A 20,031-nucleotide genomic window follows, 5' to 3' on the forward strand; every position below is an offset into this window, starting at 1 on the left:
CAAATTGAAAAATGAATTTGTAGTATCGCTTCCCTCCTCTATCTAACCTGGCTGTTTTTCTGGTGCTTTACATTTCATAACTCTAACCTAATAGGTGACCACCTCCGCTGTAGAATACCCTGGTTCATTTCACATCTTTCAATAACTTTCTTGTCATGTCTATCCTTTGTTTATTAGCTTGTACCCTTTTTCATACAAGTAGGAGAAAGGAATGTCTTGTTTCTAAATCCATGTTTTCTGAAGCACTGCAAGTGGATGTGGAGCAGCACGCACTGGAAGGAAAAGATTTAATGAATGTCATTTTTTTTACCCTTATAAAACCACCAAACAAAACAAAAAGAGAAAGGCCTTCAACTGGTACAAAACACTTACAAAAATCAAGCTACATTTCATTATCTTTTCAGAAACCACATTCACATTTCAAGAATTAGACCTTTAACCTCACCCCCCCCTTACCACAGACTACTTTTGCAAACAAGCAAAAACAAAATGAAACGACACAGTTCATCATCTTTGTCACACCAAAACTGCTCCTTCATTTTGGATGGCTCAAGTTTTTCAGACGAGAGGGCCTTGAAAACGAGATTACGAAATTGTAGATCAGGGTGCAACTTAAAATGACTCGTGCCTCTAAAGTTGTCGGCTGCCTCAGCATGAGGCTGGCTTATCTAAATCAGCTGACCAGATGATTTTGGTTTCTGTGAAACAAACACAAAAGCACTGCAGGTCTGTTGGCTCACAGGCGACTTCCAGACATTTTGTTTTTTGTTTTTTTACAACCTTTTGAGCCAAAGATGTACCACACAACGGCCCCAAGAACTCATGAAATATAGAAAGTGTTTGTAATATATTTATATTTTGCAATTAACCTATTTTTAAACTCTCACTTTCTGTCACTAAGTATGACAACATTTTCATTATAGCACATTTCATGTAACCAAAAAGAAGTCTCTTTGCACTAAAACAACATTCAAAGTAAAACATGGCACAGGACGACTTTTTCCTCTTGTTTTCATAGTTTTTCATCTTGGAAATATCAAATCCTCTCAAATCTTATCTTTGTACATTAAATTGGAAAAAACATTTTTTTTCATTTGTGTTTTTAAACAAAAGTTTGTATTTATATATCTATATATATATATATATTCATATATCCTCTTCTCTCTTTTGATTTAGCTTTGTTGTGCAAATTCAGCAGTAACACAAGTGGCACAGCACTGGGGAGAGGAGGCAGTTCGAGGGGGAATGGAATCTAATGTGATTACAAATCAAACACAGATCTGTGAAACTGAAAATGTCCTTTGTTAGGCTGCAGCCGAGTTCTTAGTAATAGAGACTCTGTTCTGGAGGAAGAGTTTCCCTGCAAAGTTCCTCCTCCTGGTTGCCCTGCTGTGGCAGCATCCACCCTGCTGAAGTGTCTCAGAGCAACACACTGAATCCCTACCAGCTCCATGGCTGCTGCTGCTTTGTAGCTGTCCCTGACCTCTGACCTCCCTGCGGAGGACGGCAACAGAAAAGAAAAGATTCCAACAGGGATCACGTACGTAGTTATATATCCTGGATTCTTAACGGCTCACAGTTTGAACTGAAGCCTTGGCTGTGGAAATATGCTTGTTCCTCTCCAGTAGCATTTCAGCTCTGTATCCAGCTAGATGAGTTTTTGGTCACCACTGTGCATGTTCTGGTCCTGATTGTGGCCAAAGTACCCAACTGCTGCTCCCGTAGGATTCCGGATGTGATGAGGGCCTTGATGAAAATAAACGCTCCCCTGAGCTGAGGTCCATATTGTCTTGATTTGGTTGTTCGGCGCTGGGTTGGTGGCTCAGAGGGAAAAGAAGCCAACCCTGCCGATGGGGCCTTAGTTCCAAACTCTGCTGTCTCTCTCTCAGTGTGCTGCTGCTGCTGGGTGCTTGTGTCCTCGCAGTCTCTTTTTCCGCTGCTGCTTGTTGTCGTTTTTGAGGGTGACGACAGACTTCAAACGTCAAGGGTCAATATGTCACGGGCGTCAAAGGTTGTGAGGAGAAGGCGTGTTGGTTGGCTAGTTCTCCACTAGCCAAGGCTGATAATGAGCCGGTCCTCAGCTAGCCAGGGCCATGGTGTCGATGACCTGCTCCAGCTTGCCGCGTAGCCGCTGTCTGCGCGACTGTTCATCCTTCTGTAACGCCGAGAGGATCTGGAAACAAATATGGAGGAAAATTTCACAATATAATCACAAATGATTTATTCATAGTATTAGAAAAAGGCATGAGCTGGATATAAGAAGTAGCTGTAAGTAGCTCGCACGAGAGAGTGAGAGCCCAGGAGGAGGGGCCCAGTTTGAATGTGTTGTTGACAAAATGTAAGAAAAAATCCTACTTATTACATCTTTAATCTAAATGGGACATAAAGTTACAGAATGAACATCATGCTGTACAGGGGAAGACTTAAAACCAAAGATTGAGACCATAAAGGAAAATGTTAAATGAGGTTATAAACCAACTGAGAAGAAGGGTCCTTTTCTTATATTCTTATAGACATACATACTATCTTCTTTCTTTGGACACTAGAGTGGCCCCCTGCTGGTTATAACAAAAACTGTATGTTAAAAGGCGAACGGAAACCAAGAGACCAAGTCCATTTCTTCTATACAGTCTATGGATAAAGTACATTGGAAGCGTCTATGGCCTCCTTAACCCGAACCCCGTCCTGCTCAGATACACCCGCTCATCAGCAGAAACTGTGTCCTGATGCTAATTTTCCTTTTAATGTCCTTGTTAGTGATTACAACATGGACACGGCTTGCAGGGCAGATGTGAGGGCCAGTGGGACTTCTATAATGGAATGTTAATGGCCATGGGGGTGTGTGCAGGAGTGTGTGTGTGTGTATGTGTGTGTGTGTGTTGATGTCTTCATCGAGTGTGATCAGAACCAGAGAGGGGCGAGCTGGTACAGTACGTGCAAAACAACTCTGTATTTATGTGTGCATTCGTCATTGTGGTTCCGGTTAATGTGTGTGCACGCATTAGTGTGTGTTTGTGAGCTTGTTCATCACTTCGGAGTACATTTATTTGTGTGTGTATGTGCGTGTAAGGTCAGGGCATGTGTTAGACTCATTGGGGACCGTGCAGCTGCCTACATCTGGATAATAGGCTTTAATGAAGGGGAGCAGTTAGTTTGAATGGAGCCAGCTGCAAGCTAACTACTGTAATGCTGTTGCTATGGAGGGATGTAGAGGAGGAAGGAGGGGACAGGAAGAGGCTCAGGCGACATTTCTTATATTTTTATTTAATTTCTTTAGTGAGATATGAATCAAAGTAAGTAATTGCGGCAGAAAATTAAGAGCTCTAATAAGAAGAATCTCAAAGGCTCACTAATAACGACGGTAGATCTTGTTCCTTTAATGCTTGCCACAAAAGTGCACAAACAACATACTTATCCAATGTACATGAATATGTTCTTATCTGCCTTTTTCTTGGTCTGTCGTCACTGTAAGGTTCATACCCCACCAGCTGAAGTCGCTGCGCCAGGCAAATACAATTAAACCACCAAAAGTTTTAACTAAACTTTGTCTTCCCAGGAAATATATAAGAGTGGTATAGATCTGGCATCTCTTTAACTCTTAGAAAGGAAAGGAAGTATTTTAAAACCTGGGCCGTATTTACAAATTTTAGACTGTAAATGACTTAAATGTACAAAAAGTTTGGGAATTGCTCCTGTAGATCGTTTCATCATCAGCTGCAAAACAGGCTGTTATTCCTGCATCGGAATCCTTAATGGCATACGCCAGATCAGAGTACGTCCACCAAAGGTGCTTTATAGTGCCGCTAGTCGGCTCAGGTTGTTATTTTACGTGTCTGACAACATTAGAGTAAAGATCCCTACAGAGTCCGATCTTTTTGTTAAAGAGCAAAATGCTGTTTTTGGAACCAGAAACATCTTCATCGCTCTCCATTTGCAAAACCAGTTACCAAGCAAACAGGAGTTGATCGTCTACCGCTGCCATGGTTTAGATTTTTTGTGTAATTGTAAATATATTATAGGTATAATATTGTGTTGGATCCAAAGGAACCCATTCTAACACGAAGAACAATAACACAACCATATTAACCCCTCGAGGCAGCGGTACAACAGCAACTTCTGTGTTCTGCAAGAAGAACATAACAGGTTTTGTCAAAGGATCTTGTGACAGCTGTTACAGGTTAAAAATGTGGGTTATTACACAGACAGAACAGGTATATTCTGTAGGGATCCTTTTACTCTAATGTTCTAAGACACTTTAAATAACTACCTGGCCCCGTTTTGTGTCTGACAGCTGAAGCAATCCACTTACCTGTTTGTACAATATCCAAAATAGAGAAAGGTTTAGCTTTTGTCCCCCTTTAATGACCCATGAGTTATCGAAGACTCAAGGTAAAAATATGTTTACAATGTGTATTGTCTGATTGTTCAGATTGGGATTATTCAGCAGACTGTTTCTAATGTGTGTGAAGCGAAACATTTTCTTTAAAATTCCCACATTGTCTTCCTCGAGTCTCCGCTTGAGATTGGAATTGATCTTTTCATCAAACTCGTATCAAGAAAACAAATAACTGTGTTCCCAAAAATGTCAAACTAGTCCTTTGAAAGAACAAAAACTTAGACGCTCTCTCCTGTTTTTTACAGAAAACTGTACGTGCAGTTCTAACAGACAAGTCACCTAAATTTATGAAGCTCCAACAGCCTCCTAATGTGTTAAGCTCATGCTCTAATGCGCATCCTAATGGTGATAATACCTCCAAGCCTGTACTGATGTGGACTGGTTATCAGTGTAATTGAATTAAAATGACCTCATGGTATTACTCAAAACAAAGCCACAGAACATCCTGTTACCGAGTAATTATAAAACTCTACATCAGTGCATATCCAGCGGGGGCTCACCTCGTCTTTGTATTTGGTGATGTAGGAGTAGATCTCGTGCAGCGCAGACATGCTGTTGAACTGGCTGAGGTGCAGGCGGGACTGCTCTGCTAGGTAGGCACTCATGTCCTGATCGCTGATGGCTGGCATACGGGAGATATCCGAGTAATACCTAGAGGAGAGGTCAGGCAGAGTGTTACATATTGCACCATTTGTAATCCATCCAAAAGTTGACTCACTGTCTGGACTTACTGGTTGTTAAATATTCTGAATGCACACAGTAACAGCTGGCGAACAGTCTTCTCACTGGGGGAGAGGTGCAGTTTCATGTGCTATATTTTGCTGATGTTTCAGCGTCTTGCTCAAGGACACTTTGACAGGACGAATGGACATGTGAGGGGCATTGTTGACAAACACAGCTGAAGAGGAGTGGACTGTGAATCATTTAAGAGCACGCATTGGGTTTTTTTTTTCTGTGTCCAAAGTAAAACAAATATGGGAAAAATTGAAAGGCACAAATAGGGGTCAGAAAAGATGATATTAGGATGTTTGAGTTGAAGGGCACATAGTCTAGACTAAATTTAAGCAGAGCCATGTCGCACTTTCAACTGTGTATACTGAAAAAATGATTAATTATTTAATTATTCCCTTTAGCTTTACAAATGGAAACAAAAGAAAATAAAGGAAGAAAAATAAATCTGGAAAAAAACCCTTTTTAAATCTCTTATGGGTTAGAATAACCATTAAAGTAATAAAGGTTTTCATTTAAATAAATGTCTGTTAAGTTTCTATCTATCACAACCTTTCAAGCGATTCCACTGATGCTGAGAGTTGTACTGTGTTGAAATAAAATCATGTGACTTTTGTTGGAGTTGAGGCGTGCTATGGTCAAGTATTTCATAGAATTCAGTTCGAGTTGTTTCACGAGTTGTCTTTTTCTTCTCTTGCCGTTCCAATAAAATCAAACACATTTAATGATGTCTGTTTTTAGCCATGGCTCATGCAAATAATGAACTTCAATAACTTGAACAATGTGCTTTTTCTCCAACAGCAAACCAGGTTGATAGTAAACAAGGAGGGGAATGTAGTTTTATTCTTGTGAATTCTGATCTTGCAAGATAACCTTCTTTCTTTATTAAACTTTATAGTTTGAGACTAAAATGCCTTCAGATGTGAGAGGGTGTCAGACTGGAGTCGTTTAAGAGTCCTTTCGAAGTCTTCTCATGTACAGAGGGAATAAGGAATCTCTGGTATGGTCATGACAGTCAATAAAGCATCTAATATCATAGGATATAGCAGTATCCCACTCCCCACTGCTGTGGAGCCTTTATAATAAATAACTAAAAGATTCAGCCCCACTCTGGATCCTAATCATTACTTTACACTCCCTAATGATGACTGAGCTCGTACTGGTGGAGGTCCATCCTCAGCAGGAGCAACAACAACCTTCAGACTATCGACTGAGTGTCAGAGGGCCAAAAAGTCCATTCAAGCTGGAGCTACTAAGAGTAGACTGTACAGTATATTAAGAATACATCCAAATATTGAGCCGTACCCGAGCCTGTCTGCAGAATCCATATCTCGACTATCTCAGGGTTTACTGCAGAGGGGCAGTGCTGGTTAGGAGGCATAATGGAAACAAGGTTTAACTGCACCCAATTAACAATCCCCTATAAATCCTTATCTTCTACTGCCTGCAAATACTCTCTGCAAGCCTTAGGACTCACTGTAGCACATTAAGTTTGTTGCACAGAATAAAGAAATGAACTATGTGCCAGAATAATTTTCTGCTCGTCGGTTTTAGCTCCGCAGTTCTGCAGCAGCAGGATGTTGAAAACAACAATGCACAATGGACATGAGATTTACTTTTAACGTTACTTCGCACGTTTTGTTTAAAAGATTATTTTATCACCATTAGTAGTATATTCAAAGAAAATATTGGCTATCTGGGTGTCAGAAAAATCACAGGTCTTCCATCATCAGCGCATGCAGTGGGTGGAGCTGCAACACAGGCTGCCAAACAAAGCTCCTTAGAGACTATTGGGCTCTTCCCCAAAAGTGAAACGACTGTGACAAGTGTCAGTGGTGCATAACTTATCTTGAGCTTAGTTAAACATGTTGGAGCTGAATAAAAGATGAAGGGTGAAGCAGAGGACAGTTTTCAGTGAGCCTAAATTTGGATCAAACAGTTGCTACAAATCCATCATTTCATCTGTTTTCACCTCTTTAAAGGTGAGGTTGATTTTTGTCTTTGACGTGATTTCACACAGCAAGTTGAAAATGTCACAGAGGAAAGTGGTATTCCTTATTTCCACTTTGTGTACTCTGTATGCTTACATAACTGGAGCAGGATTACTGTAATTATAGTACATGATTCCTTTGCACTTATTTAATCCAACTATTTACTCTGACTTAAAGGCTTTAAATGCCAGAACGAGATGAAGTTCAACCTGTTAATGTTCTTATAATCTTACAGTCGTTTTAAACCTAATAGAAATGTAATTAACTCTGGTCCCAACACTTTAATTTTTCTTTAAAGACAAGTTCACAGATTAGTCAACCTTTCCTATGGAAGCCCAAAGCGGACATGCATCCATACGTTTTATTTACAGAGTTTACCCGTGATAACGAGTAACTTCCATTTCTTTTGTTGAGAACTCGACTTATTTATCTCGTTATCTCGGAACAACAACAACGCTGGTTTTCCCATTATGAAGGATTAATTTATCTCGTTGTCTCAAGATATCAAAGCTGGTTTTCTCGTGATAACGGGAATTTTCTGGCGATCTAGAAAACAGAACAACAGGCTGCTCACTGTGATATTACAGACCCGGACATGCCATGCTGCCATTGCCCGCACTAAAGAGGTAAGCTAAGCCTGTTTCTATGTTTGTTTGTGCTTTTGCAGCTCTTGGGATACGAGTTATGATCATCTGACGTTACGGTGGTGCAGCTTTGTCATCTCGAGATGAATAAGTCAAGATCTCCAGAAAACAAGAAGAATGATTCGTTATCACGGGAAGCGGAGTTAACAAAATGTAGGGACGCATGTCCGCACTTATAAGCTTCCAACGACTTTGACTTTGCCTTCTTATTAAATAGCGTACTGTAGTTGAATGTCTGATTGTCCGGGATGTCTTACCTCTCTACCCAGTTCTTGTAGTTGGGGATGTCTTTAGCGTAGAGAAGCTTATTTGAAGGCGAGTCTTTTCCGAGTTTGTGTTCTGACGTTGAACAGGAGTCCATGAAGGTCTGCGCCACCACGGACAGACAGGCGTCCGAGATGCTGTTCTTATGGATGTCAAACACAAACTGGGGGTTCTTGATGACGTTCACCCAGAACCGCAGAGGAAGACTGGAGAGTAAAGACGGAGTAGAAACACGTTTCATATCACTCATAATGTTCTTGTGACAGCTGTCAGAATGTTCACCATCTAAACTTCTTTTTCACTTCTGATCTGAGTCTCATGACTTGTTATTTTCTGATGTTTGCATCTTGCTCAGAAGGTGCCACGGCCTCAGGAAATGTAGCATCTGACTAATTGATCAGAACTGAAATAAAGTTCCCCTAAAGCTGTGCAAATACTGTAGCAAGATCTGTTAATGAAATAAACACAGATGCATAATTTATGGACAAATATTGCATTGCAAGTCAGGGGATGTTATTAAATCACACAGTAAACTTTAAGCAAGACTGTAACTCTGCAACTTTTTAAATCTTTCGTGTATCAAGCAGACTAAGTGATTTTACACCGCGGTTTGCAGTGTTGTTCAAAAACAGGTTACGGACATTTGCATATAGGTTATACAGTATAACATGTTATTAGATAACTCAATAATTAGGCCATTAAAATGCACCGGCAAATTATTTAATCGTCTAAGCTGATGTTATCCAATTGGTGGTTGGATAGCCCATAAGCCCAAAGATATTCAGTTTATCAATATATTAATTTTGTGTTACTAAGACGTGCAAAGACTATCAGGTTGAGAGCGCTAAAACTGAAGGTACTTTAAGATCCCTCTGTGCTGGAGATTAACTGGCAGTAGGATGGATGAATGGAGTACCATCATGGAAGAATGTTTGAAGGTTTCATGACACTGTTCATTTTCCATTTGTCCATTTGCTACTTACCAGTTGCTCTTCCAGGTATGTCGTACGTCGTAGTCATTGATGGAGTGTTTGTCGGCCTGCTCATCGAGGAAGTCGAACATGTACTTGATGGCCAGCGGCAGAGCGCTGCCTCTGTGAGCTGTGCTGAAGATGGTCTCAAACAGGTCGTCCACAAACTTCTGTAACGTACCCTGAAAGGGAAGAGCAAGAGGATTCTGTGAGGAGGACTCACTGTCATCTTAAGGCTTTTTTGTTTCGATGCAGTTGTTTCAACGCTTAACTGTCTTTAAAAGTTGTAATATTTTAATATTAATCCATGATTTGAGTTCTTGGTTATTGTTTGGTTTGAATGACCAGCCTTTGTCTGTCAGGAGCTCTTTTATGTCTAGATTTTTTAATGGATGAATCAATTGAACTTTTAACCTTCAACACACATTACAAGTTAATCAGCGAAGATTAACAGCATGAAATAATCAGGACGCACTGAACTGCATGAACCACAATCATTTCATGTAATTGTTTTTAGCACACATATTGGTGGAGTATAAAGGCAGAGTGGTCTCACACAGCTGTTAAATCATTACAGAAGAGTGAGCCGGGAGTTCATGTCGGACAAGGTTCTGCAGGTTTGTTTCTGTAACTCTCTCTGACCTTTGTTTGTACAAGGTCCTTTGTTTTTTATTACTTTTATTGATTTTGGTCATTGATGTGTTGAGCACATTTTGTGTTGTGACTAATGAGCAGGTCACCTGTTCTCACCCTCAAATACACCACCCAAAATCTTTAGTGCTCACTGAGCTCTGCAGGTTCACACGCAGCCCTTTGGATTTGAACGCTGCCGTCATCTAATGGAACAACATCCTCAAATGTAGATAAATAAATGTCCCTTCTCTACGTGGTGACAGCTGTTACAGAGGAAATGTTTGGGGATCAAATTTACTCAATGGAACAGGAAGGAATGTGAGTTGTGGATCGTAGTAATACGATCTGCATGGACAAGATGTCCAGGCAGATGAAACCAGAGAGAGGGAGAGACAAGGGCAAAATGTGCTCCTCAATTGCATTTACCTTTCTTCTTTTCACCATGCACGGCCAAATCCACAATCCCTCAACAAATTACCTGTCCCCCGACACCTCCTGTATCAGCCTCCCTGAACTCGCCGCCACAAGCCCAGCTTTTCATCATCTGTTTCTTTCTTATTACCACTGGAAATTGAAAAGCTGAATTACTTGTTCCCGCTGCCCATTGATGTATTTCCCTCCTGCTCTTACAATTAGGAATGAGATGCTAAATTGAGAGACACTGAAGGGGGAAGAAATTGCAGTTGGATTGGCTCTCTCTGCAAGGTTCCACGATGGAGGAGGTTGTTGTGGGTCTGTTCATCCATATGTTTTTGTATGCGACAGATCCTTTCTGACATGTGGTTACATGTTGGATAACTTGCAACGGAGCAACATCCAGTCAAGTGCTTTCCAAACCTAAAGATGGGGCTGAGGAGGATTAGGATTGGGCTCTAGTCACTAAAAATGGTCTACAGAGTGGCAGCCAGCATGGCACTGACCCCCCTGAACGTCCCCATTCTACATTATAAGCCTCTCTCTCACCCTGTCTCTCTCTCAGACTCTCTGTATTAGTAGTTTTCTACTATTAAACAGGGGAGGTGGATCATTCTGCCCAAAGAGCTGCTGAAAAGATCCCATTAGTCTGAGTTTCAGCAGTGAGTTTTACTCTCCCCTAAAGTGCTGTTTGAGAGGATTTTTCACCCTGACTGGAATCAACTCTAACCCAGGTATGTATTTAACACCTCTGTGTCTTACTTTAGTAGCCAGCAGCCTGGTCAGGTAGATCTCCGAGACCATCTTGCTGCCTCGGTCGCCCTCCCTCACGTCTGAGTGGTCGTGGTTCTTCACAAGGTGCCACAGCTTGGTTCCACTCTCCAGGTCGGGCGTGATCATGGGTGTGCGGGATCGTAGGCTGTCTGGACTACTGGCTGTCCTCAGCATGCTCTCTATAAACAGAAACACATAAAGAGTTATCTGGAAGGTCAATGACATTTTAAAAAAACAAAAATATTGCAGCTATAATTCTCTTCCTTCTCCAATTACAGCTAAATATCATGTAGAATCTCATTACTGACAGGTAAGTCAACGAAGCAACCAATTATTACCCCAAACGCAAAGTATTTCTTTAATTTTCTTGCTCTTTCACAGACTGTTACTCACACTCCCCCACTCATTTCCTTTTATTATCTAAGTCTGTTTCATTATTCATGACAAGAGTCTCAAAGTGGATCAGAGCGAAGCAAAGAGATTCATATCTATGACTTCACTTTAGGATGAGGAGGGGAGAAAACAAGCAGCGAGGTGAGGTGCACCAGGGACGGGAGGGGGTCGAGTCCCATTTTCTGAGTAGCTGTTGCTACTCGGGAAGAATGTATGGAAGAGGGGTGGAGATAAAAGAGAGGGTTGCTGATGCATGTTGCAATCCCTTTATGTTTGGTGAAAGGACGGAGAGGAGAGGTGAGGAGTGAATGAGGGGGGAGATGACAGGAAAAGGTGGGTGGGGGGGCTAAATGGACGGAGAGACAAAAAGGTCAGGAGGGAGAGGGGTGAAATGGAGAGTAATGGGAGAGCACGGGAGGGAAGAGTGAAAGAGGCCGAGTGGGGTGGTGTCTAGCGCTGTTGTCGCTGTGCCGGTGGGGGGCTGAGTAGCTTTGATTCTGAACCCATCATGACCACCGGTGGCCAACATTTACCCGTGTTCACAAACACACACTCCTACACACACACATCCACGCACCAGCACACCCCCACATGACCACAAATAAACCACCAAGCCAAAGAACATTTTTCAAATGTATTCGCTGTGAAACAAAAAAGCTGGATGTTTCAGCGGGGTGAGATGATTCATTAAAAGGAACCTTTGATTTCAGAAATTTAATTTTCATTTCTCTCCTGTAATCCGCTGCTCAAACAGTGTAGGTGTGCTGCTCTGATTTCATAAGTTTCCATTATTATTCAAGTCAAGGTGCCTTCAAGTAGATATTTTTAACTTTCTACTTCAGAATCTCAAGTATTTGTTGTGAGATCTGACTTTCAGGGCTTATATTCAATAATTTTATATTACCTCTGAAAACAGAGCGAGTTAGTGGAGTGGAGCAGAGCGCAGCGCAAGCAAGCGGTGAGAGGCTGTTTTAAAAAGTTGGAGCGTTGCCTTATCTCCCTTATCTCCCCATTCTGCTCCAACTGACTCCAGTACCACTCCCACTATGGGGGCAATTCACTAAGAACGAAGTGCCGCCGCAGATAGCTCCATAAATTGCGCATCATTTGCCCCCGCTATCTGCTCCGTCTCAGGGTCCGATTCACAAAGCAAATTGCACTGATGATATTCAAGTGCAAACACGCCCATAAAGTTTCACAGATCCGTGCAGTTTGCTTGTTTATTGTGAAGTCGACAAGTGTTTTACTAGTTTAACTCTCTGTAACGCAGCTTCATTTTTTAAACAAGCAACAGCAGCTCGTCCAGATAATAATCCCTGTCAACGGCTTCAGACCGTCTCCACACATGTGGACAAAATGTGTCCGTGTTGAGCCTCGCACAGTCCCAGAATGATTGATCTCCCGATTATAATAATCATGACAAAATATTAGTAACAGGTTGTTTTTACAGACAGTTAAATTTTTTGATCACACAGGTGGAATTGTTGTTATGATCACTGGAAACTCATCACTTATAATACTGCGCCGTAGTTCCCACCAGCTCTCTGCAGCCGGGAATATTTTCACTCTGACTGCGTGGCGCTGTTAGCGCTGGCGTTTGTGAACTTTTGCCATAAGGTTCATTTGCACAGAAAGGGGCCAAATTTTCCCTGAATGTTTGCATAATGATTAATTTAGCACCGGAGCACAGAGGCTCTGTTTGCTCTGCAGCGGACTTTAGGGTGCATTTAACCTTTTGAGCGTGCTCAAAGAATGAGGCGGAGTCTTTTTGTGTCATTCTGACAGGTTTAGCAGGTGCAAAAGCCATACAATCCTTCAGTGAATCCCCCTATGAGTTTGAAACATGCCAGACTCAGATTAAACCAAAAATCAGCACCTGGGAGCTTAACGATCGAGTTCCTTCTCGGCTTTTGTTAAAAAAAACATGTAAATTGGGAACTTTCACTTTATTAGTTTGGTCTCTCCTCTCTCATCAGAGTCTTTTTCAACCCCAGCAGGCAGCTGCTTTTACCAAAAGAGCTCTTAAACTGTTCACTACAAATAAAGTGCAAGAGCATTTAGCAGGTAAAAAGAGAGTGAATATTCATTATCAGGTGGTCGATACCTGCATCATATGTTGCTCCAATTCAGCTGAGTGTGGAGACAGGCAACTGTTTGCTCCTGTATATCATCATATGGAAATGTGTTGCATTTGTATATGTATGCAAAAATATAAAGTTATGCAGGTTTTAATAACACCACTTTTTTTTAATTTCATAACTGTGCGAGAGCCAAATGAAGACGTCTCCCTCCCTCCCACTATTCCCAATCATATCTAATTTTTTTTGCAATTTTGGCACCAGAAATGTCGATAGAATCTGACCTTTATTAATTAAAAACTCAGATAAGGGGACATCTCTTTTTTCAGAGCCAGGTAGTCTAATGATTAAAGCAAAGCAAATGACTGACTTCAAGGCAAGGAGCTTTTTGTTTGTCTCTTTCCTGTATATTTCTACATCGTCTGCGATCAAACTATCAATCAGTGTTTGGTCCTTCTTACATCAAACTCACAGAAAAGTCTCTGAACATTCAAATCTGAGAATTTTATTGGTAGTTTTAGAGAATATCCAGGTTGACGTGTTGCTCTAAAGCAGATCAGAGGCGATGATAACATTGTGCATGTCTGAGGGTCACTACCCGCCTTGTAATTTTTACTGCAGAGTAATTTATTCTCTAAATGGATTCATTTTCCAGTGAAGTATACCATATTGATGCTTCTGTCTATCGCTGACTGCCAGGTGTCCTCTCTCTCCCGCTCTTTCACTCTGTCAGCTGGGGATCAAGGTGTCTACTTTAATGCCTGTCATTTACGGACCGCTTGGAAATAGCCATGAAATGGCCTTGGCCTGGGCTGATAGCGATGGATAAAAAGGATTGCCATTCACTCAGAGGGAGGTGAAAAAAACAACAACAATGGAGCCCAATCATGGCCGCGATAAACAAAGAGAAAGAGCGAGTGAGAGAGTTAGAGGGTGAGGCGTGTGGGGGGAGGGAGGGAGGCAGGTGGAGAAATGGGACTCGGTGACAGGATGATTTAAATAGGATTAAGTCTAGAGGGGAATGGGAGCTGTACCGTATCTGCTGAGGCTCTTGGTGAAGGTGGAGGAGTTGGAGATGTTATAGGCAGAGTTCTGCTTTGGCACCAGGGCGATCACCGAGCCATCTGTTACCTGCAAATCAAAATACAAACCAAAATAGTTTGAATCCGACTCGGCTCTCACCTTCTGCTGGGGCCTGTTCTGTGTGCCACTCAGAGCTGGTGTACCTGATAGTGAGCCAGCGTGTTGAGTCTCTTCCAGTCATTGTCGATCTTTGTTGTGACATCTTCATCCTGCAGGATGATTCTCGCCATCCGACCTTGACGCCATTCTGCAGAAAGACGATACAAAGAATCAGAACAAAGAAAGTAACACGACAAACATGTTGCAGTGAGGTCAGATATCAACACTGTTGTTTCAGAAGGCAAATCATTGTCTCTTTTAGCTGGTTTTGAAGTGGACTGAAATGAATACTGATGCCTTTATATGAGCTACAAAAGCACAGAAGACCATCAGCGACAAGACTGATGTTATCTTTATATTTATTTTTAGTGCCTGTAACCACTGCCGGGGGGGAGGTGTCAGGTGAGGCGGTTAACTTCGCGCTGCCAAATCAGCCTTTTTTCAAAATTTTCCACAGCGAGGATTCACAGCCACTCATACGTTTGAATGTTAAAAGAAAGTAGGATAAGATTTTTTGTTAAAAAAAACACTTCTTATACATGTAGAGGACAAGATCAGCAGATATTAGAGGCACCACTTTGTCCACAGGGGTCGCCAAATTCGACACAAAGCGAAAGTTTAAAGTTTAAAGGAGCTTTAAAATAAAATATCAAAGTTTTTTTTGAGTGCAAATTAAATTTCCATAATAACTGGGAATCAAATGATGACTTCAATCACTCTTAGTGCTGCTATTAACCCCATTTTCAATGGTGCTTTCAGTAAAAACAGCTCTGATAAATACTAACGCACACATCCTGCCAACAAGGCAGGCAGGAAAAATCAGCAACTAGATGGTCAACATGTTAAGAGTTTAGCTGCTAAACGGCCAAATATTTCCCGTGGGAGTTGACTGGGACCAAAAAAGAGCAACTAGGAGAATACAAATTTGGATACACATTCACAAGTTGGAAACATTGCTAATATTGTAACTGTCTGCAATTTTAAAAGGTGACAAATATGTGACTGTTGGGTTGCTGCACTGCAATCAAGCAACTGATTATAGTCAAAGACTGAAGTGTTTAATGAAGCATCAAATTTGATCTCTTTTCCAGAGAAATCAAATAATAATTCTGTCTTCTAGAACAAAAAGCAAACCAAAAAATATTCACATTTACATCAGCAGGTCATGTCACAACGTTACAAAACACAAATAAACCTGCGTGGAGAGTTTTGAGTTGCTATTTGAGACTGAGATTAGTCTTAGTGTACAGAATTGATCTAAATCTAAAAGACAAACCTGCTGAAGTTTCTTTAATGTTGGTTGGCAGTTTATTTACGTTAGTACCCAACAACAACATCTTTTACATATCCAAATGTAAAAGGGCTGTGTTGAAGGTAAAACAGATATTGAGCATTGTACATCTTTGTCTCATACTGAAATATGAAAGCACTTTCAGTAGGCTACTGAATGTCTTACCCAGGTCCATATCAGAAGCTTTGGGCCTCTGTGAATAAGGGCTGCCTTTGTACACGGCATCGAGCAGCTTCTCTTTGACCTGAGTGATGGTGTCACAGTTCAGACACTTGACCGTCACCTCGGGGGCGTTCTCATTCTCTGGGTTTACACAGTGCAGCGTCTGGCAGAGAAACAGGCCGAAGCAAAGGGAAACAGAAGCAGACAAACGACATTAGGCTGGAGCAGAGACGCTGCCAACTGGTGACTTGCTTGGATGACTGTTTGGGTGCATTTGAACGCACCTGACAGCATTTTCACACCTAGTTTGTTTGCAGCAGCTATTTTAAAAACCTGGACATTTTCCTGGTCCCTTCAAATTTGTTTGTGGCCATAATAACTCGCCACTTAAGCACAAAACAACTGTGGCATTTCCTGCTGACAAGTAGGCTTGTCTGGATGTTTCCGACCCAAACCTGAAGTGCTTTATTTGCAGGGAGAATGTGATTAATGCCGGGCAGTAGTTTCACGTTCACCCTCCAAACACAACAGATGCTGAAGCCCCATGTTTACCCTGGAAGTAATCCCCCCTACAGCAGACTCCTCACCAATTAAGTGAACATAGCTGCCATATATCAGCTGCTGATTAGTTAGTTCTTGCTTTAAAACTTTCATGACTCTCAAATGTGACTCAAGATAAACAAACCAAGCGATTCAGACAAAAGCAGACGAGCCTCGAGAAACAATAAGTTTACTGACCAGGGTTTTGTAGTCAATCTGCTGCCTGATGAGCTTGTCCTCGCTGAGGGAGTAGCGGGCTTCTCCTGTGATGGCGTCTATGGGTCCCTTCTCCATCTGCTGCTTGATGGCACAGTAAAGCATGAACAGAGGCTCCCCGGCACACTCCTGGTGAGAGGGAGGACACAAAGAGAGGAGCTGACAGAAGATCACCCAAAGAGGGATTTTCCTTTCACAGATTGTTTCTTTGAATAAATGTTGCCCGAGGAGGGAAAACTGTCACTTATTCACAAATCTAATTTTGTATTGTTGAATTGTATTTTCTTTGCAATCCTGTAAATCATCTCTGAAGCCCTCAGATGGGTTCTGGCCTCCACTTAGGAACAAGATTAGTCTAAATTGAGTTCATTCCCTTAAAAACACAGTGATTCTTCTGAAAGCCAGAACATGACGATATCTAAGGCTTTTAAGGATGTTGCAAATTATTGTTCAAGGCTATAAAATTTGAAACCTTACAATTTTTCATTTAAGAATTGATTTGCTGAGACTAAAGATGTGAACGAGCCCAGCCACAGTCCATCTGATTTGCATGGAGCATCCATAAATAAGGTCATCTAATCTGTCTGCTTTGACATGTGGTTATCATGTCTTTAACCAAATGAAGAGCACAGAAGAAGATGTTCTATTTTCTCTCTTGGCCACAGACACCAACAACAAGCACTTCTCTAATGTGGGTTTAATGTCTAAGAGAAAGCAGTTTTTAATAACAGTATTTCACCATAACGCCAGCTGCAAAGGGAGAAAATGAGTTGATGTCATTGTGAAGTGTTCTGTAGCCTCACGTATCATGACCATTCCCACAATCCTCCAACTTTTCTTTAATATTTATTTAAATACATTTTTGCACAAACTGCTGCAGAACACCAGTGGAATGTTCTAAATCTGATTTTAAAATCTTCTTCAAATGATGAGATTCAACCTTAAAGAGCAGCTCCAGTCATGTTTAAAACGTATAAAATACTCTGCTTGAAATAATAAATTGTGTCTGATATCTTTTTTTTCCTGCAAAATACCTTTAATCACCCAAAAATCCTCCCAAGGCATCTCCTCCTTCTCCCTCATTAAAAATTCCCAAATCTGCATAGGCCCCGTCCACTATGCAAATATTCATCCGCCCCCTCTGTTGAAAATAAAAACACGTCTCTGCCGTTGTTTAGTGGCAACTTGTTGAAACTTAGCTAGCTTGAAATGTAGTAATTAGTAGTAGTAACGTTAATGAAAGCAGTCAGTAGTGAGTTTGCAACAAATGGCGATGACGGTTACAGCTGGCTCGTGTATCGCCGAAGTGGTTGCCATAGGTTACACACACGCACAGCGCTACCCCGTCCATTAACAGGATTGGCTCCTTAGGTTTGTGACGTCTCAAACCTGCCAATCTGAAAGCGTGTTGTTCAGCCTGTCCTTGGTACACTGCAGTTTAAAAGCAGACAGGCCCAGCCATGTTGTCCCTGATATGTCTTGTAGCACATGAAGAACACCATATGGAGATGTTTACAAGGTTAAATACTGGATTTTCACTGGAGGGGGTCTTTAAATTATGCGTCTCTTTCTGTCGAGAGAACTGACTTAAGCAGCGTTATATAAATCTTTTCAGTTCAGCCACATCGTTTACATCTTATGACCAGACACAGATGTTATAAAAATGTTTCCCACTCTCCCCTCCATCAAAGACACTTGCCAATCAATAGCTTGGTTAGTCATCACTTGGACCCAAGAAAAACACTCCTGACTGAAGCAGCAGCAGTTTAGAGGGGAGAGAGAGGACACATCGCGGCCGATACTCATCCCGACGAGAGTTTAATGATCGACCGTGCCGAGCAAGGAGATGCTTCAGACTGTGTGTGTGTGTGTGTGCGTGTGTGCGTGTGTGTTGGAGATGCATGACGTCCAGATGAGAAGAGGGGAAAGTGCTCATTTATCTGTCTCACCTTCACATGCACTTTACAACTCGCTTTTTCTTTCTCACACACACATTCCTCCTTCTGTCATGATTTTTTCCTTCTCTGTAATTAAAGCACCAATCCTTTCATCATACTCGTTGTACTCATAAAGTTCTCTCTGTAGCTCCTTCTGATTCTGTATTTAGGATGTTTATGGTATCAATAATTTGTTGGGTTAAAAAAACATCAGACTGATGATCATTGGTCCCTCATTAACCCATACAACCAAAAACCTTCGTCCTACTAGTGTCTCTCTTCTTCCTGCTCCTCCCCTTCCCCTCTTCATCCTCTCCTCTTCTTAACTCTAACTGTCATGACCCTGCCTCTATTCTTCTTCCCTCACCCCACCACCTCTGACACCCACCTCGGACCTCTTCTTCCCCTCCTTCCTGCCTCTCCCATGATACACCCCCCCCCCCACTCTCCCCTTGCTCACTGCGCTGCCGGACTCTTTAAGAAGGTTGTCATCATCTGGACCAATTAGGTGGGCAGCTGCTAACGAGGCCGAGCGAGCATACTTCACACTGTTATGTTTTTGCCTTCATCGCTCGGCCGCTGCATGCTTTTCTATGAAATTTGCATTCACGCCATATAGTGGCTTCATTAAGGCTTCTTAATTGTATGCTGACATTTACGTTTCAGGGATATGATGATGGCTGTTGCTGCACAGAGAGAAACAGGGGCAGATTCCTCCATCACTAACAGTCAGTGTAATCTATAGATCAGATTTTCACAAATCAGGGACATTGTGTTATTATTATTTTCTACAATGTTACAATTTAATTTAGCAGTACATCTGAGAGTTAATGCAACACAAGCAATGGTCAGAGAGAGCCCTAAATAAAAAGAGGGATCAGACGAGTGGGAGTGTTCGGGGCTGAAGAGCGAAGCGATGCAGAGGTTGCCCTGTTCCTTCTTGACAGGTAACGGTAGCACTTACGGTAACAGCTAACGGGAGCACTAAGCTCAAACACCCAGGGGTAAAAAGGTGGTCCACACCAACAATCATTACTATAATCATAACTATAATAATAACTTCAGTAGCATTTGAACATTTTGCCAGCAATAAAGTGTACTTTGTGGAATAAACAGCATCTCTCTCTCTCTCTCTCTCTCTCTCTCCTTGCCTCGGTGCAGCAGAGAGATGCACCGCACAACGTCTGCGCGGCACACACCAGTTGCAAAATGCGCGTGCATGTTTGGTGTAGCGGAGTGATACAGAGAGGCGGAAGGTTTTTTTTACATTGAAATGTTCATGTTGCTTACGGCCACTTTAATTCCATTTATACAACAGTAGTTAGTCAGTTAGTTCCGATCAAATTTAGTTCTGATCAAGAGGCATTTCATGAGTGCTGATATAGAAAACAACATCACTGGGACTTTTCACTCAGG

The 20,031-nt window shown here is 41.8% G+C and overlaps 1 protein-coding gene across 1 annotated transcript in view; it reads right to left on the minus strand.

Annotated features, from left to right (window-relative positions):
- Positions 1–270: 270 nt before the first annotated feature.
- Positions 271–20,031, minus strand: part of LOC138590044 (plexin-A1-like) — a 294,703-nt gene continuing 274,942 nt past the window's right edge. The window contains exons 25-33 of the mRNA XM_069660575.1: positions 16,661–16,807; positions 15,926–16,085; positions 14,514–14,617; positions 14,322–14,418; positions 10,805–10,995; positions 9,008–9,177; positions 8,018–8,230; positions 4,897–5,047; positions 271–2,173 (exon numbers count right to left, since the gene is read on the minus strand). Of these exons, the coding sequence (XP_069516676.1) occupies positions 2,078–2,173; positions 4,897–5,047; positions 8,018–8,230; positions 9,008–9,177; positions 10,805–10,995; positions 14,322–14,418; positions 14,514–14,617; positions 15,926–16,085; positions 16,661–16,807 (1,329 nt within the window). The 3' untranslated portion in view covers positions 271–2,077. The remainder of the gene's footprint in view (positions 2,174–4,896; positions 5,048–8,017; positions 8,231–9,007; positions 9,178–10,804; positions 10,996–14,321; positions 14,419–14,513; positions 14,618–15,925; positions 16,086–16,660; positions 16,808–20,031) is intronic.

The sequence above is a fragment of the Semicossyphus pulcher genome, unplaced genomic scaffold, assembly GCF_022749685.1.
Source record: "Semicossyphus pulcher isolate SPU_LCO1_2020_fin unplaced genomic scaffold, fSemPul1.0.p SCAF_13, whole genome shotgun sequence".
In the NCBI taxonomy this organism is placed as follows: domain Eukaryota; kingdom Metazoa; phylum Chordata; class Actinopteri; order Labriformes; family Labridae; genus Semicossyphus; species Semicossyphus pulcher.